Source organism: Artemia sp. Qi Xiang Cuo, chromosome 13, assembly GCF_049724085.1.
Source record: "Artemia sp. Qi Xiang Cuo chromosome 13, ASM4972408v1, whole genome shotgun sequence".
NCBI lineage: Eukaryota > Metazoa > Arthropoda > Branchiopoda > Anostraca > Artemiidae > Artemia > Artemia sp. Qi Xiang Cuo.
The window spans coordinates 50,214,389-50,240,703 of record NC_142806.1 but is presented as its reverse complement, the minus strand read 5'-3'; the positions used below and the strand labels follow the sequence as shown (position 1 = coordinate 50,240,703).

Here is a 26,315-nt window from a genome sequence, read left to right as displayed (position 1 = left end):
GTAGAATTCCAAATTTTTGTATATACGAGTATGAAACTTCTACCGTAGGGTTCTCTGGGACGCTAAATCTGATGGTGTGATTTTCATTACGATTCCTTGAATTTTAATTTAAGGAATCCTATTTCAAAATCAATTCCTAATTCAAAAATCAGGCAAATTTTTCTCAGGCTCGTAACTTTTGATGCGTAAAACTAAACTTGATTAATTTTATGTGGAATCAGCATAATAAGCTGAATCTTTTGATGTATCTATTGATATTTGAGCCGAGTTGCTCCTTACTTAGAGTACGTTACCACGAACTATTTGATAGAAATTTTTGCTTCTTTAATACCAAATTTTAGTGCTAAGCTGTCAGTGGCGCTAGTGGGTTAACTCAAACCCGTGTTAAAAAATCAAAGACCCGCTTCTATTCAGTTTCATTGCTGTTTTGCCCAGTTAGAGTAGCCAAACTAAATATCAGAGAAATATGTATATTGGCTAAACTTTGCGTCCTGTCTATTGTTAGATACCATGGACTATCAATTCCATTTTTTTTTTTTAAGCTTATATTTTAATTTTTTTTTATGGTCTATACAAATTTTCGTAGTTCCAAAATTATTCGGCATAAATTTGCATGTTTCTAGAGTGATTAGTTTAGCTTAATTTTGAGTGTGTACACAGAAGTTCAGAATACTAGCATTTGACTAAAGTGGAAAATTGTTGGTCTAGATAAATATTTTTTTTTTATCTACAACCGCAATTAAGGCTTAAGATGTGATTAATTTTTGAGACCCCTAAGACCCCTCAATCGTTTGGTTTTATTACTGTCACACTATGTCTGAATAACTGATCCTGAACAATTTGAGCAAAAGATTTTCTCAACTTTTTAGTAGCTCGAAAGCTAGTAAAAGCCACAGCTAACCTAGTAATAAATGAAACTTAAAAAATTATCAATTACCTGGTACCCCTTTGCCACCACAATAACAGTCTGGTAGCCTACATACGTCAGGTTTACACTTTTTAGCTGGTGTGTCTGGCTCAGGGGTTTCAAATTCGGGTGAGAATCTCCATGGCGGAAATTGGCTTATGTCAATTGGCTCAGATCTTCTTGGAACTAAATCACCCACTGGTTTTAAAGTTGGCCGGCTTTTCCTTAAATAAAAAAATATTTAACAAAATAATCAATCTAACATTTTGAGAATTAATTATTACGGTGGGTCGAATCCTTTCAAATTACAGAATCCCTAGATAGCTGAAACTTGACACTGTTCAATGTAGGTTTAGACAGGGGAGTTAACTGGGGGAGGGTTATATTTAGAAAAATATCTTTTTGGGCATTTTCATTGAGAGATGTCTTTGGATGTTCAAATTTTAAAAATCGATGGAACTCCAAAGTTGCGTCCCTAGATTTTGAAAATTACACCCCCTCCCTCTAAATGTTTGGGAACTGACGCCCCTGGTCACACAAAAAAGTTCTATATATCATCTCTATCTTGCAAAACAGGTCGAATGGCTGTTCACTGGTCTTAAACGATTATCACGGAGTTCATGTGACTCCGTTTTAGTCTCCTATCTTCGAGGACCTTTCACGGAAGGTTTTCTGAACTTGGTCACCTATAATGCAGAACCTTGAAAGCACCCACAGTTGGCTGTCAAATGACGTAAACATATAAATAATATACAATAAACAGCATAGTATTCTTTATCAACAGTAAAAACTAAATTAGACACCAGTATTTTGAAGCCATTCCTGGAACTCTCCTTCAACCAAAAAATTCTAAGATAGATAAACTACAAAAGAATCACTTTAAGGCACTAATATTTAATTTTGTCAGTAATTTTGTTAGGTATAACTTTTCTCATTTAGATATTAGATGTTAACATCCATTTGAGTCTAGAATCGGGGAAGGATCTTAATTCTGGCATCTATATAAAATCATTTAAAAATGACCAAGATGAATCAAGGGCGTATCCAGGGTTTTTGTTCAGGGGGATATTTTTTTTGGGGGGGGGGGGGGTACACATAGGAAACTTTGGTACTGGTCTGTTATAGTGCCTATGTTAAGTTCTTCATCTAAGTAGAACCCGTTTCTCTGACTAATCCTAATGAAATATGACAAAATATAATGAAAATATAATTCTTTACAAACAAATTTGGGCTATATATTTTCACATTAGGGGGGGGTAGAGTAAAGCGGGTCTGCATGCAAAATGTGTTAGGTACAATTATTCGGGATGTTATGAAGAAAGAATTGTTTTCTAACCTCAAACTGTCCAAACACTTTACCCCCCTCCCCAATGTACAAATATATAATCCAAAATACATATTTCCCATCTATTCTGTCACTTCTCTTTGTCTTATCTCACGCTAAGTTGAAAGAAACTAACGAGGAAGCCGGTTCTATAGCGTGTAATGGATGAAGAACTTAACACAGGCGCTGTAACAGACACGTACCAAAACTTCTAAAAATGCATCAAAAATTTGTTTAAATGCGTATTTGTTGCGTTTCTATGAGCCGAACAAGAAGTTCGGGGGTGGTTCAAACCCGGTAGCCCTCTCCCCCTCCTTCTTAGATACAACCTGGAGATTAATGAATTACGTTTATATAATACATAGGATGCAAAGACAATGCTTAAGGTTCAATGCAATTTGAAATCAGGGTTCCGCTGAGTTGGCCTATCTCTAGGTACTTTGTACCCAAGAAAAACTTCTGAGCTGTGATAATTTTCTAATGCTGGCTCTTTAAGAGGTGTGTTTAAGTAACACCTCCAGCAAGAATTGTCCCCAGGTTCTATAATCTAAATAATTGAATCCATAATGTTTTTCGTAGCTATGTAAGCAAGTAGCGCACTGTCAATTGCGAACACATAATCTTTGTTTTGGTGGAGCGGCCACATTTCGAAGGGAACGAGGTAGGGAACTTGTAAAAAGGGGCGACAAAATGGGCGAACCAAGTAGAAAATTATAGGAATAATCCCAAGACCTTGGTTTATCTATATGGGTTTACTCACTTTCCTATGGCACCAGAATTAGTAAGGTGCATTCCGAATTTTAAACATCTTTTGAATTTACAGGGAACCAGGATTAGCAAAGTACTTCCCTGATTGTAGATCCGAAAGAGTAAATATTGGAATTAAAGGAATTTTAATTTTACCCTTTTTTTAAAATTTTAGTTCTACCATTTTACCATTAACATAATTGTCGTTTAAAATGGCTAGACAGTTTGAAGAAAAGAAAGGGAAGTGACACTATTTAAATAACAGTTTGTAGAAACGATAAAATATATCCAATAACTACAAATAAAACAAAGGTTTTCTAGCCAGTAATTCAAGCACCCTAGGGGAGAGGGTGTACGTAAGGAATTTTTTGTGACGATATTAGAAAAAAATTGCAGAAATATGCAGAGCGGGATTCTAGCAAAATTATTTTTTCCCATTCTAAAATTAGGCAAGAAATAATAAAAAATAAAAGTGGTAGGATCCCGGGAAAAGGCTCTTAGTATAGAGCTTATGTCTAAATGAATCGCATTAAATGCCCGTAATTTGGTTAAAAATAGAGTGCGTTCAGACCTTGGATTTACCTCAACTTCAAGCGTCCATAGTCCCACTAATTCTGATTGTTTTGCCCTCGAACACTTGCCGACTTTTAATAGCTCCTGTGACTGAGTAGATTTGGTGCGTATTCACAAATGGATGTTGGGAATTTCACATATGGATTACAGAATCTTGACGAAGGTAGTCTAGGGGTATCCAAAATGGACTCCATTTGAGTTCCTCCGAAACTTTTTCCCGTCCATCTGAGAGTTACCTCACTGATAAAGAAGCAAACTTTCAACTTTCAGACCTTGTCAAAACTATAGTGCAAACTAAGGTTGACTTGACTGTAGTCCAGTCAACTACAGTCAACCACCATAGTTCAGGGTCTAACCACACTCATAGTTTTTACTTGTCCACAACCTGAAATATAAAATCCACTTGACAAATTTGATCGTGAAAAAAACTTACTTGCTTCCTTTCGAACTCTTAACTTGCTTTGCTTCACTTCTTGTTCCTGAACTTGCAGCACTTGTTTCCGAGAATTTCATTGATCCTCTCAATTTCGTCCTTGAAACTCTGAAAAATAATATTCAGTGAAAAAAATTTCTAAGTGTAAACTACAAATTAACGCATCATATCACAGAATTCAGTGTAATTGTGTTCTTACTTAAAAACACAATGGGCTTCACAATTTTACAAGATTGCAGAATAAAACTTGTGAAGTAATTTTAATTCGGCGGCTATTGATAAATTAGTTTTTATTTTTACGTTTGGATCAAGTAGCATCGAAAAATTATAAGAGCAGAAACTGACAGCGACCAAAGAGCAGAAAAGCGACCAACACAATCTAGCGTTTAGCAGCTTTGGCATCATAGCGTTTGGCATCTTGCCATTTCCCATTCTAAATTTTCCGTTCTCTTTGGTTTCGATTAAGACTGTATCCAGGGGGGATGGGTAGGGCATTTGCGACTAGTCTTTGGGTTACCTTCTCGCGGGGTATTTAGTACAGTAACAGTCTTGCTGATCCAATTCTTTTGAACTAAACGCTATAATAAAAAAATTCTTACATTTTTACATTCGGGGAATTTGTATTTATTGAATATTCAGGGCCCACTAAGACACAGTCCGTCAAAATGCCTGAATTAGGCCTTTTCAAAATTCTGCTGATTTGATTGTTTACATTTTTTTCTTTTACTTGTTTCTCATGAACAGTTGTTGCATAATACGAAATAGTTCCAATCTGAAGAAAAATCTGGCAAACTTTTGTGTATATTTTTGGCTCATATTCAGAAATTAGGGGATGGCCTGTGACCTAGTTAAGCTAGAATCTATTCTGAAAGTCCAAAAAAATGAACTTTTCCGAATGTAATGAAGTAAAAATTGTGCTGTTTCGGGGTTTAGTTTGGAAGAGTAGATGTACTACTACTGTTACTAGCAGCTCACTACAGCACCAACCCGGTTGAGGCTAAGGCAGCTGTGCACACTCCTCGTCCACCCCAACCAATTTACACCGTTACTCTTTACCACCCTCCCATTAAGATCCAATTTTTTTGTAATCTTTTCTTGTGACCTCTTTCCCATTCTATTAGAGGACGACCTGCCTTTTGTTTGGCCCCTGATGATTCACCCCAATGCACAATCTTTCGCAGTCTGTCATCTTTCATTCATAAAACAAGGCCAAGCCCTTTTAAATTTTCTTTCATTATAGCCTTAGAAAGTGGGATTGAACTATGTTTTTGGTACGGCTTATTATTTGATATACGATTAGTCCAACTAATGCCTCAAACTATCCTTAAACCATTCCTCTGGAAAAAAGTTTAAAAAACTTTCCTCAACCTTTCGAAGCACCCAACATCAAGGAGATGCTTGACCACAGTCATCACCGTGATTTTCAATAAATCTTAGTTCACACACTTACCTATTCTTCCAAACTTTTTCAACTGCGAACAGCACCCTGTGTCTTGGCTATTCGTTTTTTGTTATATCCTCACTGCATTCACAGTTTTCACTAACGATACTACCCAGGTAGGTGAGCGTATCCACCAGATCTATTTTCTCGTTGCCTATCATCACTTCTTCACCCTCATTTGTTCCTCGTCTGAGTGACTTAACCTTCTTAATACTAATTTGCAAGCCTTTTTCTTTGCCCTGAACTTTCATAACCTCAAAAATTCTTTTATTTCGCCAGAAGTTTTATCTAGGAGACTGAAATCATACGTATAATCTAAGTCTAGGAAATATTCACCTTCTCATTCCATATCATGTTCTGCCATACGCTTTTAATTTTAATGATTTCGTAGCCTCATTTTGCAACCGTCATATTTTGCAAACTCATTTACCCTGCTATAAGCACCAGAGGTTTTATTATTTTCCAATTCTTTCAGCACACTCTCTAGCTCCTCCTCATAAAATAGAGCTTCATTATCTTTCAAATTGCTGATACTTTACTTTTAGTTGAACTATTCCAATTTTACTAGCTTTCGAGATTTTACTAGCTTTCGAGCTACTCGAACTATTTCTCAATTCAAAGGACGTGCCAAAGCCACTTGATTCAGTATTTCACAGAACAATAATTGAGCGGTATCGAGCCTCTTTGTCCGTAAAGTCAATGTGGAACTCGTTTCCATGCTTCTTGTCTAAACTACTCATAAACAACTTTTCTGACTAACTTCGAGGATATAAGCAGGCTTCATGAATGAAAGATGACAGATTACCAAAGATTGTGCAGTGTGGCTAATAATTGGAGGTCAAGGAAAAAGCAGGCAGTCCCCAAATGGATAGGAAAGCGGCAGGGTTGCCACCACGGTCAGCTCTTAAAGTGCTACAATGGTCAAATTTGCGTGCTATACAGCAATTTTCGGTACCACTGTAAAAAAATTGACTATAATAGTGCAAAATATTGCTAAAGTGGCACTTCCGTGGTACAGGTGGCAGCCCTGAGCACGGGCTACAGTACTACACATAATGAAATAGTGCTAAAATAGCAATTTCGTGCTAGAGGTGGCAACCCTGGAAATTGGTCACAAGAAAATATTCGAAGGAATTCAGAACTTCGGGGGAGGGAGGTAAAGAGTAAAGCTGTAAATAAGTTGGGGTATACAAGGAGTGTGCGCAGCTATGTGGACGATCAACCCGCTGGGTGCTGCAGGAAGCATTCTCGATGTTGTACCTTTCTTCTTCTCATACCTTCCTCTTTTTCTTTAATACCCAAGCTTTTTTCACCCAACTTAGCTAAGCCCATCTCCATTGCCACGAACACCCATAGTTTCAATCTTGCTCGAATATTTGTGCTTTTCCGTTCTTTCTTAGTTGAGTCAAAACACCCTACGCTTTTGCCATTCTACTTTCAATCTATTCCAGGCAATGTCAATCCTTAGTTATAACACCGCCCTACTAAAGGAACTTATTTGCTTCTCCAACCATTTTACCCCCTACAGTAAATTTTCGGTAACAGCATTTATTAGTTCATGGACACAGTTTTTTAGTAAGTGAACTGTAACAACTTTTTATGAGTTGCAGAAGCAGGCTTTATTATTGGGAAAGTCCTGCCTCTTCATAGTGTCAACTATTATCTGTTCCAATTACTTCAACTTTCCACAAACGTAGATGTGTGGCTCTGACTCTCTTCCTATTCATGTTCGATCCTAATGACCATAGTTAACTACATTTCAGAGGATGACACAAATTTCGTGTTCTTCCATAATGGGTATGACAGCTCCATCTTCATAGTCACTTGCGACGTCACTTGGGAAGATAGCCAGAAGTAGCTGAGAAGATGGGAAACGTTTGGAGTCTAGGACATATATCTCACAACATATAGAGGGTTAGTCAAACTTTCGATGTCAGCAGAGATTCTAGTCAAGAAAATCACCAATGGAAGGTAGCACAAATGGAGCTATTGTCTCTCTCACTCTGTTTCTGAAGGCAATCTCATTCACGGGTATTATACCCAATGGCGAGGGCACAATCCTGTATGCTCAGTTGGCATAAAAATTTGATTAAATTCAATTTAGCATGTCTTTGAACATAACAATAGCTTTAATTCGTATTCACAGGCGTTAATAATAGCATCGTACTTACTGGATTGGATGATTTATTATTCAACAAGATTTACCAACATAACAAAAATAATTCCAAAGCGATAGAGTAGCATGATTTTCAGTTTGTTGAAGAAATCTTGTAGAAAAAGATTAGTCATCGGGAGTGGCAACACTAGTGACCATATTTGCCTGAAAAAAAGGACGTCGCCCTGTCCTTAGGTTAACCTTCCCTTTCTTTTATATTTTCTTTGTCTGGTCTTTTTATATTGTATAATTTAAGGAATTTATTTTAGACAAGAATTTAGTGATTCTTGAACCTTTAGTGATTTATTAGTGATTACATTTCATTTCTCTTCATCCAGTCATATATCGATTACGTCAAAGAATGATCAGCTTCCCCAACCATAGCATATTCTGCCCAGCCATGTGTAATAATTTGGTTTTTTCTTTGTAAAGTCTCACGTCTTAAATAATGAAAAAATCTTGTCAAAAAGAAAGAACAAAAACTACCACTGTATTCCCACAGATGGTGAAACAGAAGCAATTTTCACTTGTCACGGCAATTTAGTTACCGACTTTAGCAGTTTTGGTTGTTTAAGTTACCGACTCTGTGTTGATAAATTCAGCATTTACCAGGCAACTATACTATTTTTCCGGTAATGTTTTCTATGCAGCAGCATCAGCCAAGTAAATTTTCGTTTAGATTTTTTCTAAACAGCAGCAACAGTTATAGAAGAGACAGTCCCACGTGATCGTAACGACAAATAAAATTTCTCATTTATGTAATCCACGAAAATTGCCTTTCGCAGCAATTTTTTTTCTGTATGAGGCTTTGATTATAAAGCGTTTTAATGAGTTGAAAAACACGAATTTTCCTGGCACCTAGCTAGTTTTCTTAAGGAATATTTTCTAGCCAGCAGTAATAGTCATAAAAATGGTTGTTTAAACCTTTCGAAACAACAGCAACGGCCAAAGAAGAGACAACTGTTGAGAGCAAAAAATCGGATGAAATTAAAATCGTATGGGAACATAATAGCAATTAAAATAAATCAATGAAGCAGTTCACGAATATCGTCTATCTCAGTGATTCTTTTCGGTGGAAACGCAGGGTAAAATACTAGTATTTATTATCTTCCAGGCATGATTATAAGAGGAAGAAACGAATGAAATGTCTAATCGACTGAAGCTTCTGCACGTCCAACCAAACCTTAACATTAGCTTCACCCACTGATTTATTACCTGAATAAAAAAAAAAATATATATATATGGCATTTGACATTACAGTCCCCACCGGCGGTGCTGATCTCCGTTCATTGCCCTTCATCCAGAATGTGCAATGGGGGTTGGGAGCCAGCCATCTTGTGCTTCCCCAGATTTCTTAAGGTACCCATTTAGAGCTGAGTCGATTCTGGCTGAGTTTGGAGTCACACCACTAGCCCCTGTTACAAACCAAATAACCAGCAACAGCAGGACTCGAACCACTGTCCTCACGGACAAATGATTTCAAGATGAGTGCGCTAACCACTCAGCTAGGACGGCTTGAATTGATATTCTGCCTGAATTGATAATATAGAAAAACAAATGCAATACGCTAGTAGATAAACAGTCACTGGGCTTCTGACAAGAATGTTAGCAATTAATCAAGTAATAGAGAAGCAGACTTAATAGCCATGGGTGTAGGCAGCATATTGTCTAGGGGGGGGCAGTCGATAGTGTGATGGAGGGCCTGTTATCAACTGCTTTTCCAACCATCTGCTTTTTCAGCCATATCTAATGTAAATTTGAAGGTCTAGAGGGGGGCAGCCACCCCCCCCCCTCCCTACGCCCATGTTAATAGCCGATTTGGCCTATTTCAAACACCATAACAGTGTTGCTAGATTCTAAACCAAAAAGTAAGCCAAACAAGCCATAAATAAGGCAGACAACTATTACTATAATTATTTATTTCTTATAATGTTTAGTGCTTTATTTATTTTATTAGTGCTTATTTTTTGTGCTCACCCTTATGTATTGGTTGGACGGAACAGTCCGTTAGAGGATTGAAGGGTGTGTCAAATGGTATGTTTATTTCTTAGCTACCTCGTAATGCTCCTATAATGAAAACTAACTCTGCTTTTGCTGTAAAAGTACTTTCACAATATTTTTTTCACAAACTTAAAACAAGTATTAAGCCACAAACCGGCTGCAAAAATTTCCACGCCAGTTGCCATCAAAATAAGCCAGTTTGGCGTAAAATAAGCTAAAGTGACAACACTGCTAAAGGAAACTTTTCATTGAAAAAAAAAACGTAAGCAGATCATTGAAACACGTGTTGTGTGTAGTCTGTTATAAATTAGCGGATATAGGGTTTCACCTTGATGGAACTAATACCAATAATATCATCTTTTACAGATGCATTGAGCTCAACACATATAATTATTGCTTACCATATTTAAGATTCTGAAATAGTTGTTTAAATTTTAGTGACCGTGAAAAATTGCCAAAAAACGTGAACAGATTTATTGGCTTAGCCATCCAAGTCTTATCGGCCATTCATGATAAAAAAAAACAAAACAAAAGAACTAGTAACCACCTCATCTCAAAGGTGATTTAACACAAATTTACGAACCGTATACTAAGAGGAAGCCACAACCTCCACCAAAAATTGTGTTTTTGTTTCCAACTATCTCTTATTTAGATATTAAAAAATAAAATGTCACTAAATTTATAGAAAGCTGACTTTTTGCCCCTCTCCCCTGGCCTGGATTTCAATGTATATCCTAGTTTGGTATTTCCATTAAAAAAATAAGCTTCTTAGGTACTTTTATTTAAATAAATAAAAAAAACTTTCCCCCAACAATTGCTAGCAAAAAATTGAGGTGGGCCTCTAGTGGCTTCGTCAATACCCCCAAAAACCGACTTTGTGTCATATACAACACTGTCATGACAAAAACTGCGAAAAAACTGATTTTTTCTTCTTTTTTTTATAGTCTCTTCTTTCATTTTCAAACATAAGTTAAGATGGGAATAAAATATGAAAAAGCAAAAGTTGACAAGCTTACTTAACGTTGTTTATTCGAGCAAAAAAATTTGATAAAAAGAACACAGGGAATACAAAGTATTACACTACTTTATACTGAAAGTAAGAGTCAATATCGTATTGTGACAAAAATTAACAAACCATTTACTTAAAGGTCCATTCACAACGAGATGGTACTAATACAAATATTTAGCTAGGGCTAGTTTGAACCAATCAGACTGATGTAGCGCATAGATTCATTATTCAATCGAATAAATCATACAGGAAGCCAGCTACTGGCCCCAAACCGGTCGTTACTGCGATGAGTTCTTAGCAGTGGCGCAGAGAAAAAGAAAGTTGAATTGAAACTACAACCGGGTGTATAGGGCAGTAGCCTCTTTTTTTCTCTGTTACAGTAGTAGGTGGTAGTTTCTGTGGTAGGTAGCAGTGGAAGCAAGAATCAGCTGAGGAACTTAAAAAATAAATTGTAAGAAAAAAATTTTAAGGGAAATTTGATTTTAGTCACGGTAATGCTTTTCATGTAAAAAATTAGTACAAGAGATTTGATCCCACGAATCTTGAACAGAGCCTATAAATAGTATCTTTTTATAAGTTTAAAGTCACCGGAAGTCTTGCTCCTAAGAGTGTTTGATCGAGATTTGCAAAGGATGTTTCTTTATGCGAAATCCCATATGATATATTAAAAAAAAAAGATATTGGCCCACGAGGGTATAAAAACTGCATTAAAAACAAATTAAAGAACAAAAGTAACCTAGGGCCTTTTAATCAAAAAGGTACATTTTGGGTGGTTATTACTCTGTTCATACTAACTGTAGTTTACAACGATTAAATGTGCTATCAAGTGCTGACACCTCTTGAATTTACTTTTCAACTTTATTTCATATTTTCTTATTTCTTATGATTAAATGGACACTAACAACTTTTGAAATTAACTTAAAGGCATTTATAATATTTTTCTGATTTTTTTCTATTTGTATGCTTTCGAGTATCACTTTATATCGTGTCCTAATATGTCTGTATCATTTACTGTTTTTCAATCGATCGGTTATTATTTTTTAAAAGTTATTTATGCCAATAGCATGTATATTTTATAGATGCTTTTCACAAAATTATTTTGGCTGTGTTGGGACAAGGGAGCATATTTGTTATTGGAATTAACTTTTAGCCTTTTAATCTTCTCAGGCGATGGGAGTTCACCGAAGCCGCATATAAGCCCTTACTTCAGTTTTATTTTCATTATTATTTAAATTATTGTTATCATTAAAAAGTTATTATTTCCGTCATTTACCCGATCTTGATTGATCATTAAAGTAAAAGTTGATCGGCATGAATAGTTTTTGCACGATTTTGACATGAATTTCTGCTGAGAGTCAAGGCATTTAGGAAGTGTCAAGTTTCATAACAATCTATCTAGTTTGACACCGTCAAATCCTGACTATTGATGGTGGTTACCTATTTATCTTTTTTTTTTTTTTTCTTTTTTTTTTTAATGATAAAATGAGAAAATGCCTAAAAGAAGCCGAGACAAGTTAAATTTCATACACGTAGCAAAAACAAAAAAGAAAATATTGAGAATTTAAGAAAGCCATCCCTATTAAGCAAATGCGCATGGACATAATCTAAAATAGCGTCTATCAGGGCGGTTAAAACGGTGGATGGAAGACCAGGGTAAGTTACCCCCAAGTTCCGTGTGGCTGGGGGCACTTCTGCTACTTAAAAAGGCCTTCGTCATTTAATTTTTGTTAAATTTGATTGCCTTAGTCGTTTCCAGGTTCGAACATAATTTTATCGGGGGGAGGGGGTGATTTCACCCCGGGTGCCACCAACCCGAGGAATAACCCTGGAGTCTAGTAACGTTCATTAAAGAGAAATTTGCTCGGCTTCGAAAAAAGGAGGAACTGCATATACCCGAAAGGTATGGCAGGGTTGGGGGGTATCAGTTGGTTCAGAGAATATTAACAATTTTCAGCTTGATTTCCTGTGGATGGCAAGTACAACAAGACAATTTTGACAAATGATCTCCATCAATAAAATAGAAAGCAGATCGGTTAAAATATCGTCCTGTGATGTTTTTTCAAGAAACTTTTAGCCTACTTCAAAAAAAAAGCTTCGAAAGGGTTGGACAGTGGAAAGGAAAAAATATGCAACAGCTCAGAAAATTTTTTGGGATAAAGAGAGTAAAAGGAATGTTTGTCAAACTGCTATTGAGCATTTTCAGCTTGATTTCTGATGGATGGGTAAAGACAATTCTCATAAGTGATTTTGGTGAAGAAAACAGGCGTAGAGAAAGCTTGAAATAACGCCTAGTAACGTTTATTCAAATAAATTTTAAACTGTTTCTGAAAAAAACTAACAAAATGTGAAGGAGGAGATGCTGTTTAGACTAGAATAAACAAATGTACGCGAGGGTCAAAGGATATGATGGTCAGGAAAGCACAGAGAAATTTCAGCTTGATTTCCTGACTGAGGCAATTAACATGAAAGGAATTATGAAAAACAATTCCCACAAAGAAAATACACACAGAACTTCAAATAACGTTTCTTCAAATAGCTTATAGTCTGATTTAAAATGAAACTAAAAAAAATGAAGGAGTATGTGATGTGTATAAGAAAGGTTAGTATAAAAAGAGTCGTGAGTCTGGAAATTTTTCCAGCTAGGAGGGTGCATAAGAATAAGGCACGAAATTGTACAATAAAAGCAATTTTGAAAAGGGATGGGCATACACGTTGAGAATCGCAAAAGTTTAACAAGGTGTCTACCAAAATAGCGTTTTTTGGTAAATGATAATTTGCAAACAAGAAAATAAAAGTTACCTTCCTACATAATATCGTGTTACATTCTTTTTTTCTATTGCTATTGTATAAGTAAAAAAAAAATTCACAGCGAATTCTGTTGCCCAAAAATGTTGCCCCAAATTGCTAGCCTAGGTACTCTACATAGCGTAATCTTTTATCCCAGGATAGAGGAATAATGCTATAAAATTCAACATACTAATCAAGCGCGTGCGCAGGCAATGCCTTTGGGCCCGTGTCCCTCCTCCAATTGTCAAGTCTGGAAACATTGACTGGAACATCTTCGTTTACCCTGGTGATGTAATTACAAGATGTAGTAATCCAGGTTATTACATTATACAATTTTCTCATCCTTAATTGCTTAGACATCTATTTGTTGCCAAAATTTCGTTCGCCCAAAAAATTATTTGCCTTTCTTTTTTCTATATTTTTCGGCAATTTTAAAGGGATTTTCTAAAATTTTTCAGGGTGTATTGCATTACATCCGTGAACATCGCAGTTGCGTTGGTTCAAATCAAATAATTAAGCGTCATTAGAGAACTTACTTTGACGTGGTAGCAAACTGTTGAGCTTCAGTGGTCGTTTTAATTCTCTCAATTCTTGGAGGTATTGTAGTAGTGGTAGTCGTTGTTGTTCTTTCTGTGGTTGTTCTCTCAGTAGTTCTAATAACAGGTGGCGGTGAAACTTCTCCAGATTCCTCTTCTTCTTCAAAAACTGGATTTCCGAGCTCTAAAATATAGATGATTGTTATGGACAGGTCTGATGATTCGTTTTTCATTATTGTAAGAGGTTAGAGAGAATGAGACAGAGAGAGAGAGAGAGAATGAGAGAGAGAGAGAGAGAGGGGGGAGAGAGAGAGATAGAGGGAGAGAGAGAGAGAATGAAAGAGAGAGAAGCGGGTGGAGAAAAAGAGAGAGAGAGAGAGGGAGTGAAGTATGCTAAATGAGGCATACATACTTACAACAGTACTCATGGCATGAACAGTTATAGGAAGTGGCTGCAAGAAAAATATCTCACTGTTAGAGGTCGTAATAGGGGGAAGTACTCACCTCCCTGACACAGGACCAAAGTTTCTACTTAAAATAAAGATATCCTAAAAATGTAATTTTTTGTGTTTGACCCCCCCCCCCCCCCAAGAGACCCAATATGTGCATGAGCACTGCTGTATCAATTTACTTGAACATTTCAATATGAATTAAAGTACCGCTTGGGGATAAAATATGCATCGGTTTGATATCTAACCACAAACAGTCTCCCTGTAAAAAAAAAAAATTGTACGCGATACATTTCTACAAAACTCCCTTCCTTGGTGCGGTAGCTATTAAAAGCGTCGATGTTCTCTTTTGCAGTGAAGCGCATTGGTTTTCAGTAAAGCCCCAAGGACACTCGATAATTAAGGGGATCTAAGGGAGATGCAGTGGCGGATCCAGGGACAGAGGGACCCCTCTCTCCCTCCCCCAAGATTTTTATGGCACCCTCATTCCTTGTTTTTTTCTGTTTTTCACTCGTTTTCGTTGTCAATTTGGTCAATTATTGGTGCCCTTGTCACAATGGGCTCCTCTAAGATTTTGCTTATTGGCACCCTTGTCACAATGCCCCCCACCCTCCTAAGATGTTGCTCTAGATCCGCCCCTGAGGACATAGCAGCCGAACCCCCATTTGTGGTAATTTCGATTCATGGTTGGCTTTTTAATATTGCTCTTTAATTTTCATTTTAAAAATTTAACAAAAATTCATTAAATTAAGATCAAAAGCAGCCAATACGCTCTAACGCTAAAAATATAAAACCATTTTCAATTTTTGTTTTTACAGGAAATAGCTGTAAATTATTTTAACCTGTATCTGCTGTCTATAATTTGTTGTTCTTTAATTTCAGTCATTTGTTCAATAATTTCCCAGCTTGAGAGTAAACCAAATTTGCGTAAACCAATTTGCAGAGGAAGTTAAAATAAATGTATAATTTACCCCGAGATATAGAGGATGTGATTTGTGTCAATTGGATGGAGAAGAGAAAGCTTCTGAGAGAAGAAAAATTTATAAACAAGGGAGGATAAGAGAGCAATAGAGAAAGAGAAAGGGAGAGTGGAATAGATGTATAGGGAAGGAGGTCTAAAATTATAAAAACAAAACAAATGATGACAGAAAAGGCGGTACAGAATTTAATTGGTTAACATGGGAGATAACAAAATTTTATTGCAGGTATTATCCAAATATTATTGAAGGCGTAAATAGGCAAATTTAGTCAAGACAAAAATGAGACAAAGAGAGAAGATGAAAATGAGGGAGACACTAACTTTCTGCACACAAAAGAATGATTCAAAGCTTATGATTTAAACTTTACTGACTAGTCAAGTGCTCCTAATGGAAGAAGAAGAAAAAAAACTGGTCATAGCCGGAGGCACCATATGGGTGTATTCAGGGGGGATGTTCCCCTATATTTTTGAACAGTGCCTTTTTCGGGGTTTTAATTGAAAAAAGCCAAATTACCCCCACCCCTTTACATTTTGAAAAATGTATTTTCATATCCTTGTTTAAATTATTGAAAAAATTCTTGGCCCGTTTTAAAGCTTACGCTTGCACCATTCTCAAATCCATAATGAATTAAGGCAATTCTTTAAATCTTATTCGATCTAACCTGGGACATCCTTGTTTTCTATTTCCCTCTTGAGAGGTATTTAGTAAAGATATTCTAGAGACTCTGTGAGTAACAAATCCTGAAGAGACGGTGCCCTTTTTAAATAAAGGGCAATAAAATAGGTGCCCTTTTTAAATAAAAATGGACTCGCAATCACACTTCAATTAAGTCTTGACTGAATCAGTATAAACCAGAAGATGAGCTATTAAATAATTACCATCATAAACGTATTCGTATTCATATTCGACTTCTCTCGAGTCAAAAGTAGAAGATGGTTGTAGCAGACTTCTAGGTGTCGTTAGGGGAAAATCAGGTCGAGATTGGAACTCGAAATTTTTCTCTGGACGATTCACAAATCGATTCTCCTCGTTATTGCTTGGTCGAGATTGTTCAAATCTATTAGAATTTGGGCGAGCAGAGTCAAATCTGCTGGAATCCGTTCTTGGTGGATCAAATCTGTCAGAATCGGGTCTAGGGGGTCCGAATCTACTCGAGTCTGGTCGAGGGGGTTCAAATCGATTTGACTCTGATCTAGGTGGCGCAAACCTGCTTGAATCAGTAAGAGTTGAAAAGTCTTGACTCTCAGGCCGTTTTGAAAATGCAGGAACGTTAACTGGTTGCTGATTCTCAAAGCGATGTCTATTGCTAAAAATAGAAACAGGTATCCAAAGCATGAAATTGCTAAAAAAGCATGATACCGTATATATATATATATATATATATATATATATATATATATATATATATATATATATATATATATATATATATATATATATATATATATATATATATATATATTATATAGTTCAATACTACAGTAGATAAAATAAGAATTAGCGGTAATAAAACTCGATTTTAGCACCGACCTAATGGTACACGTTAGTGTTCGTAATTTACACAAAATTCTACAAGTAATTTTTTACAAGGAATTTTTCTGTTGGTATTTTAGTATCAAATTTTGAAACCTGTAATTTTGGGTCGCACCAGCTCTAATTTGCACTGGAAGGACACGGTATTTTATCGCTGGAATCTAAACCTATCCATTTACTGAGCCAGAAATACGATATTGCTTGGATTTCTTCTTAAAGAATGATCTGTGTTCAGGGCCGAATTCAGGATTTTTTTTCGGGGGGGGGGGGTTGTTTACAAAAGAATTTTTTCGGGGGGGGGGGAGAGTAAAAAACTTTAAAAATGCATCAAAAATTTGTTTATAATCATTTTTGTTAGGTTTTTACGAGTCAGACAAATATTTCGGTGGGGGGGGGGGAGGTTTAAACACTCTAACTTCCGCCCCCCCACTAGATATGGCCTTGTCTGTGCTTGCTTAAAAAACAAGAAACTTTTCCTTTCCCAACGATTTTCAAACGACGTTGAACGTACTCTCCAACTGTGAAAATACAAATCAAATTTTAAATATGTAATTCAGTAAACGGATAAAACGGAGCTCAGCCTCAGAGCTCTGTGTTCAGGCCGCCCTCGTCCAAAACAGAGTTTGACATGGGTTGCGCAGATTATCGTTTTGAGGGCCGTGTTCAGCACGGGTTGTGGTCTTTTCAGAACCCGTGTTCAACCATGCTATTCAGGTGCGTTACAATTTTGAATAACCAGTGTCCAACACGCTTGGAACTCGTAAGTTGAAAATGCTTTAAAGTTTGGCGTGTTTGAGCCCGCTGAAAACACGCTTTAAACCCGGTGCCTTTAAACCCGGAAACACAACTCTGGATTTCATATTGGCGAGACATTAAAACCGTAGGATTATAGAAAAATAGCCGACAACTTGCACATAAGACCTGAGACTGAATTGATATAAGGATAATTTTGTTCTCTTGAAACTACTGTGTATGAACCAGCATCTTCTTTTACAAACACAAAAGTAGATTATTTAAACAGAGTAAATTGGCAACAATATCAAGAAAAAAAGACTTGCTACCATTTGGTTTTCGTGTTTATTATTGCAAATTAAACATTGTCACTGTTGTCAAAACATAAATAATTTAAAATACTACCAGCAGAAGACTCGAGCATTCGAGGTATTAACTATGGTTCTATTTACTGCGCATTTCATAAAAAACGGTACTTGTGCATTATACGGGCCCACAAAAGAAGTCAAGTTTGGTTAATGCTAATGAAATAAAATAGGATGAAAATATAATAGTTTAGAAGCAAATTTGGGCTATACATTTGCACATTAGGAGGGTAGGGGGTAAAACGTAGAATATATTTAATACGTAACCTAACCTAAGTACCTCCCCTCCTAAACCCCACAAAACAACAGTTTAAATAACGTAAACGCAATGAAGACCACGCTTTGTATTCCATTTCTCTATTGAAATATCCGTTTGGCGTGTTTCGTCTCTCGTTTCCTTGGTACAGTATATAGCGGTGGGCCCGTATTATGCATAAGTACCAAAAAAATAAATAAACCCAGTAACAATGCACAGGGTTGCTTGATAGTAGCATATTTTTTTATGTGAATGAAATGCATTGAAGTCATAGAGATAGAAAAAAAAGAGGTTGAACTTTGCAAAATTTCACGATTAGATTTTGTCGTTAACCTGGAGCCAACCCAAATACTAAAACGGAATTTTTGTTCGAGAGATAATCTCGTCTCTAATCCTTTTCCTATCTGAATGATTGGAGTCAACGATCTAATAACCATCAATAAAATTTCAGCACAACGAAGCCAAAATACAGCTGAGTCTTGTAGATTGGTTCGATTTTTGGTGTAGGCACCTCTGCCAACAAGAGGTAGGGGGAAAGACACTTGCTGTCTCCTCTTAGAAGGCAAAACTTCCAAAAAAGAAATTCCGTGTGCTATTTTGAATTTAACCGCAAGTTTGACTATAAGTGACTTGGGCATTATTGTTCAGTGGTAAAGGAGGTCCCTTATATGGTAGCCAACACAACCCCAAATTTGCTGGCATTCTAGCTTTTCATGACTATTTGTATTTGTTTACTAAGTTTAAACATAATCTGGATGATGTGTTTCAAAGGCATGACATAAAATATAGTAATTAAACAAAGCGATAAATCAGTTTATTAAGTCAAAATTCTCTTTAGATTCAAGATTAAAACAAATAAATCTACAAAATTTACAAAAACACCATAATTATGCAACGGACGAAATAAATAAACTAAGCACGAAAAGTGAAAATCTATTATAGAGGGTTTTATTGGATTTGGGCAGACATAAATTTTTGAGTCACGAATAATATTAGTTTCAGTTCAATTTTGGAAATGAGAAATATTTTGGTACATTTTGTAAATATTAATGCTTGTAATTTTTAGAACCTGTAGGCAAGGTCATATCCAGGTGGGTGGCATGTTTGACCCCCCCCCACCCAAGTTTTGTTCAAGTCATAAGACCGTAACAAAAATGCATATAAGCAAGTTCTTGGACCGTTTTTTAAGATTTTTTAACCCCCCCCCCCCCCGAGAACAAAAATCCTGGATACGCCCTTGCCCACGGGTGGTGGTTCTACTTTTCTTTTTCGAAGTATTTTAGAATTTATCTTAATAGCCTTAGTGACTTGTGGATTTGTGCATTGAGCGGCTCATTAGAAAAACAATCTATTCCACAATTTTAATAAAATTCCGTAGTATGAAACTATCATCATTTATTTCATGGATATTGTTTTCATAACCAACGAAGAAAATCTTGAAAAACAACAGGTATACGACCGGTAGAAAGAAAATTAGAACAATTAGACGAATATTTCGCCTGGACACGAATACATTTTTTGGCTAAATCTGTTCTTGTTCCTTTTTTTATTTTAAAACGAAACTTACTTTCCAAACATATCTCGTACAAGAAAGCGTCCTCAGCGTCGAAAAGAAAGAAACTAAACCATAACAAATTAAAAAGAAAAACTAAATTAAAAATGAGTAAAGAAAAAAAATCGAACCAATATATACAATAGCTGCTCCATGAAAGTTGAAAAATTGTAGAATATAATTGAGACTACTACAAATTACAAATAATTAATTAGGCTCGGATTAAAATCCTAGATTCTGTTCTGATTGTAGGCTACATAGCAACTACAAATCTATAGGATCATACAAAACAGAGTTTTGCCTGATTTCTTGTTGTAATCACTTGATATAATTTACTCCAAGCTTTCACAAAAAAGGCTAAAGTTTTTTTTGTGTTTGTTGTTGGGATTGAGGAAACTTATTCGCTGTACCAACGAACTAGACTTTGGTTAATTTATACTGTTTTTACACAGCCCAGTTGAAACTGAAACGCACTTAACAAGGGATAAATAGGACAGAAGGGAGAGTCTCTTTGATTATCATTATTTTTTTTTTTTTTTTATATTTTTTTTTTTTACGGCAAATGTGTACTGACAATTCTTGGTTTTACACCCTTGTCACTTTTGAAACAGCAATGTCTAACATTGAGGTAATTTTTAATTATTTTCGATATATTGGTATGTATTTTTTTTTTTTACTAAGCGTCATTTGTAGTTCAGTTCTTGTATCTGACTTAGGTTTTTATGAAGTGTATGATTTAAAGTCAAGACATTTTCAAAAACGTTTTTCACTTAAAATTTGGAATTTAACTTTTTTTGGTACTTGTTAAGAATCCGGTAATCACGCGAGAAGTGAAGTTTCGTTAATGGCAATGAAATAAAACAAAAAAAGGATGAAAATATGATAGTTCAGAAACAAATTTGGGCTATATATTTGCACAGAGGGGACTGGGGGTGGGGGTAAAGCATAGCATATATTAAATACGTAACCTAACCTAGGTACCTTGTTTTGCCCCTTCAACCCCAAAAAACTAAAGTTTAAATCTTTGTCACGGAGTGAGCAATACCTCACTATGCAGCGAGAACCTGTTTTTCATGAAGCATCTTTGAGATTTCGATGCGGTCTTTCTCGCGAGTTTACCGGATTCTTAACAAGTACCATTTTAATGTATCTAGAAATTAAAGTAGAAACGGAATTTTTAAATATTGCATAATAGCATATCTATGCAGTCCTTTATTGTGCTACGTACAGCTCAGGCACTCAGGTTTTTATCAAATAAAGTACCTCGTGATTTCTCTGTGAGCTTCTAATAAAAATCTAGATTTATATTAATTAGAATATGGTCGTTCATCGAGTGAAAACCATAAACCATCGCGCCTAAAACGAGCAAACATATCTCGCGTTTGCACAATTTAACAGAAAAGATAATTTCCATAATTTAACAGAAGTTCTCCACCACCGTGTGCACCTCTCGGAGCACCCTTTATTTCGTCATGCGTGACCCATTTCCACCACGCCAAGGCTCTTGCAGAACATATTTAGCACCACCCGGAGCACGCTTTTGCCACGCATGGTGACTGCCACCTGCTGTAAACAATTTTGAAAGGATAATGTCTCGGTATTTTCTCGAGTACTTGAAAGGAAAAAGAAATCTACAAAAATTATCGTATGTAGTGAACAATGACTTCATTTTGGTGTGTACAATATAAAATTATGTAAGGTAATTTTGAATTACCAGCATTAATTTTCTTTTCTAATTTACCTCATGCGAACCGAATATACCTATGTGGATTTGAGCAGTCGATTCACATCTAATCGATTAGTTGCGAGAAAAGTGTGGAATATGCCTGTACCCTTTCGGTATGATTACAACAGAGTAATAGCTATTATGGCAGACGGCAGTCAAAATTAAGCTGCATGCCCAGTGGCGTCAGCTCGCGAAATGTAGTGGTAATGGAGGGGGGTGGGGTGGTAAACATATTTTTCTAAATTTGGGAGAGATATTTTTTCTTACTTTGTCAGTGAAAACATCAAAAAAGGCATTTTTCAATGAAGAAACCCGAGAAAGGTATTTTTCAAATATAGGGGGGGCAAGAAACCTAGAGCGAGCGAGAGCAAGTGCCCCCCACTACCTCCCCCATTCACCCGAATGACACTTCTGTGCATGCTGCCTGTGTCACCTGCACACTCTCCTTGCTTCTGACCTTCTCTTACGTATATCCATGCATACCTTTGGTGTGGAATCATTCTCAGAGCCGCGGAGAGGGATGGGTGGAATTACAGGGGTTCGATCCTCAAGGAGGGTGACCAATTTTCATTTTTTTTTTTACAGAAATTTATATTACAAGCAGAACTCTATTTTACTTAATTTGCAATAGGAAGATTTTTTTATTCCAGCATTTTTACGATTCTTTTTTTCCACTGAACAGAAAATAGAAAATCCAAGCTGGATCCGCTGAAGAAAATCAATTACTAAAATTCAATGTACAACCGAATATATAGTCGCAAGAAAGCAATAGCTGCGTTCGTTTTAGTCATTCTATGGAAATCAAATCCTCGGTTTTACAATTAAGCAGTTCGTTTTCGCCGTTCTATGAAATGTTTCGCTTATAAGCCGTTCTTTGAAATGCCGTTCTTCGTTCTTAGTACCGTCGTTCTTAGAACGACGAACTGAGCCTCATACTCCGTTCAACAACTTTAGTTTGCTTTTGGGCGCCAAGTTTTTTAAATGAAAAAAACATGACAGAAAACAAGTTTATTGATATTTAATTTTGTAGATTTTGTTGATGGGGTCTTTCATCTAAAAAATGGTAGTGATTTGTTTTTCGTATAGGCTATGTGGCACAGTTTTGAAATCTTCAGAAATTTCTGGAAGAATTTTTGGGATAAATTGCTTTCCAAACTTACAAAAATTCCTTAGGGGTCACTTGGAAACATCATGGGAGGAATTTCTAGATATCTTAGATTACAACTAATACTAAGGAACTCCAGCTAACCCCAAGTTTTAATACCCTTAGGAGTATGTTCAATTGTTCAAACGTCTTAAGCTTAAATTTTAGAAAGGAAAGTCGGCTGATTAAGTGTTAGACTAAGTGCCACAACTATGAGTATTGTCCATATTATGGAGTAAGAAATATTTCCTTAACATGGATCCCTATGTAGAGTCCACTATATAGGATTGCACCCCCCATTTCAACTAATTTAATGTTTATGCCCATTCATAAGCACTTAAAAGCAAGAGTGCCCATTTGCACTATATAGAACGGTTCAACAGTCACTCAACAGTCACTTTCCTCTAGTAACTCTATTGCTTGTTTTGCTACATTCACAAGTATATTTTTCATTTTTGTTGTGCTGGTTGATTGAAATTTTATCTGTGACTTTGAAATTTTATCTGGCTAAGGAAAGCTCTTATAAGCCGTTTTTTCAGTTAAAACAACGCTCTTAGAACGGCGATATAAAACGCAATTTAAGAGTAAAACCGAGAAAATCTTTCTAGTACTAAGAACGACGAACGGTGAAAACGAACGCAGCTAATGTTGCGCGCAGTCCTTAGTTTCTAATATCCAGAGTCACGACCAAGACCTGTCATATTCAGTCACATCGGCACTGTATTGCTAAAAACAGTTAGGCAGAGGAATGACAAGAAGGAATGTTTCCCTGGGATCCATTTCAGTCTCCCTATCTCTAATTAGTAATAAATAGCACAGAGAGTAGCCCCTTAATCCAGTCATAAAACTTACCCGTCAAAAATCCAAAATGAATTGTGGACAAAAGTATAATATCGAACATATTTGCAGAAAATATCAATTTTTTACCTTTTTTTCTATCTGGATACAGTAAAATTCATACAAAGCTATTTTTGGGCTTTTGCAGGATCAAGTTTCACTTTGTAAATTAGGTATGATCTATTTTTACATACAATACTTTTACCAATACTTTTACGTAGACAAGCATCAATGCAACTAAACAATCTTCCCTTTTTATATCATAAATACCATTAGTAAATTTGTATAAATGCAAATACCAACGACAATGAAAAGGAAAATCCGATAGTTTGAATTGGTTAGGTGGAAAATCAAACAACCATACATCTTTAAAATTAAGAAAAACCGGGAATGGAATTTTTAATGACAAAATAACTCCACGTGCAGCTAGGCATTTTTTGGTAGTAGAGGCTGCCAAATTTGAAGATATGGTACCAACAAAGTAGTGGGTACCAAATTTCAGCGAAAAATTAGCTAAAAACATAAGGCACCAGACAGTTTAAGAGGGAGCAGCTTTGCTTAGAATATGCAGCTGTTTTTGGGATCAACAGATTGTTAAAGTTTATTTTTTTGGACTAAGAGCATTGTCAGATTGTTTTGACAATTGTCAAACTGATTGTTTTTGCTTGTTTATTTTTACTTTTCAACGTGGCAACTTAGAAGAAAATGTGATACTGCCCTAAAAATCAGTCTGATATTGTCAAACTGATTGTTTTAGCTTGTTTATTTTCACGATTCAACATGGCAACTCCGACGAAAATGTGATACTGCCCTAAAAGCCTCTTTCTTTTGAAACCACAAAAATAAAATATTAGAAATCAGGTTTTTTGGTTATGAATGGACCTAAGATGGATCAAAAAAGTTTTATTTGATACTTTTCGTACTTTAAGTTCCGTGGCATAAATGATTCTACAGATTGCGAAGCTTTGTTTGGGGACAAGGCAGTATTATCACTAGTGGCCAGGGGCATAGCACCAGCATTTTTATTGAGGGGGCAAAAAAGTTCCACATCCAGAGAGTCAAGTGGCATGGGCTATATAATAGTTTTTTTCCAAATTATTCGGGGGGCACCTGGCCCCCCTTGCCACCCCCAAACGATGCCACAGCTAGTAGCATTAATATCTTCTTGCGTGGTATTAATATGTGGTATTAATATCTATTTGCATTAATCTGGTTAACAGAAGAGCAGTATTTTACTTTATGTATTGACAGAGTTTCATTTTATTTCATGGAATCAGTGCTGAAACTAAATGGTAGTAAGCAATATATGTATAATCCTCACAAGTTTCACAAAGATTGCATTTATCTCGTTTTAGTGACAAAAATCACCATATATACATTAGTATAGCTAAATACCTAGTTTCATATGAAATCACCACATATATTCAATTACAGACTCATACCTTTCATATATACCAAGTTTAAAATTGTTTTTCGTAGGATATCACCAGTGGCGTCAATTCACAGAAATTTAGGGGAGGGGGGAAAGATTGATTTTTTAAATCTAGGGAGTAGGGGCGAAGAAATCAAAGGGATAACAAATCCCCCTCCCCCTAATGGATACAACTGGATATCGCGGACACCATCTCGTACTTAAACTACTCATATATAGTAAAAGTAATTGCTTAGAAATACTGTAGAATGATTTCTAAGTATTTTGCAGGGCTCAGACTCCATAAAAGCATTAAGGGATGTGTTTCTTGTCCCCCTGAAATAATTAAATATTGCTTCTTATACTTTGTTTTAAAAGACAGGATTCCAGCATAGACAAAATGACGAACAGATAGCAATTATTAAGAAATTAAAAAAAACTGCTTTTGCGAGTAAAAAATTTAAGTATGCCCAAAGAGCTGTTTTTCAGACATCCTTTCACTTCTGAAACACCTCTTCTACAAAACTTATAATTGACTTAGACGAGACAAAAGTCTATAGGACAGAACATTATTTTGATGGCTCCTGGCTAAAATAGCCAGGAGCCACATGGATAAAGTTTACGTACCATGAAAATCGAATTAGCCTTTTTTTTAGTAGCAATTCGGAGAGAGTACAAGTTTTAAGCCCTCCCACCCTATATTTTTTCGCCCCTCTCCCCTTATATTTTGAAAAAGGTCTTTTTTGTTAATCTGAGAAAATACAATGTTTTTGCTATTTTGATTGAAAAATTGTGCCTCTTTAAATTTAAAAACACACCCCCTCCCCAACAATGTCGTGAATTAAAGTTACTGTGATGGGCTACCTTTTTTTAAGATCAGACATTAAGATACCCTAGCATTCTTTAGATTCCAACAGAATTACGGTTGTCAAGGAAAATTTAAGTCAGACAAGTTGAAGGTGATGCGGCACCTTAAAGGATCGTCCTAACTCGTCAATTATAAACTTTTTTAGTTTGTGGCCAAACTATCTAGAACTGATTGAACGTTCTTGCTAAAAATTAAATAAAAAAAACAAGTTTTTTTAACTGAAAGTTTTTTATTGTTTAAAAAAATAGAGTTGTGAGAAAGAGTCTAACTTTAGCGTAAAGAGTGAGGCGCTGAGGAGGGGACATCCCCTTTCATATACGGAATGTTCGTTTTAAGTTGTAATGTTGCTGCTTACTTTCAGTTAAAAAAGTTTTTTTAGTAGCAATTCGGAGAGAGTACAAGTTTTAAGCCCTCCCACCCTATATTTTTTCGCCCCTCTCCCCTTATATTTTGAAAAAGGTCTTTTTTGTTAATCTGAGAAAATACAATGTTTTTGCTATTTTGATTGAAAAATTGTGCCTCTTTAAATTTAAAAACACACCCCCTCCC

At 35.9% G+C, this 26,315-nt stretch overlaps 1 protein-coding gene across 5 annotated transcripts in view; it reads right to left on the bottom strand.

Moving 5' to 3' along the window:
* The window catches only part of Cda5 (Chitin deacetylase-like 5), a 115,292-nt gene that overhangs the window by 32,512 nt on the left and 56,465 nt on the right, over positions 1–26,315 (bottom strand). For all 5 annotated transcript variants that reach the window (XM_089099300.1, XM_089099298.1, XM_089099301.1 and 2 more), the window contains 4 exons: positions 16,221–16,648; positions 13,914–14,097; positions 3,985–4,092; positions 938–1,131 (listed from right to left, as the gene is read on the bottom strand). In XM_089099300.1, coding sequence (XP_088955426.1) covers positions 938–1,131; positions 3,985–4,092; positions 13,914–14,097; positions 16,221–16,648 — 914 coding nt within the window. The remainder of the gene's footprint in view (positions 1–937; positions 1,132–3,984; positions 4,093–13,913; positions 14,098–16,220; positions 16,649–26,315) is intronic.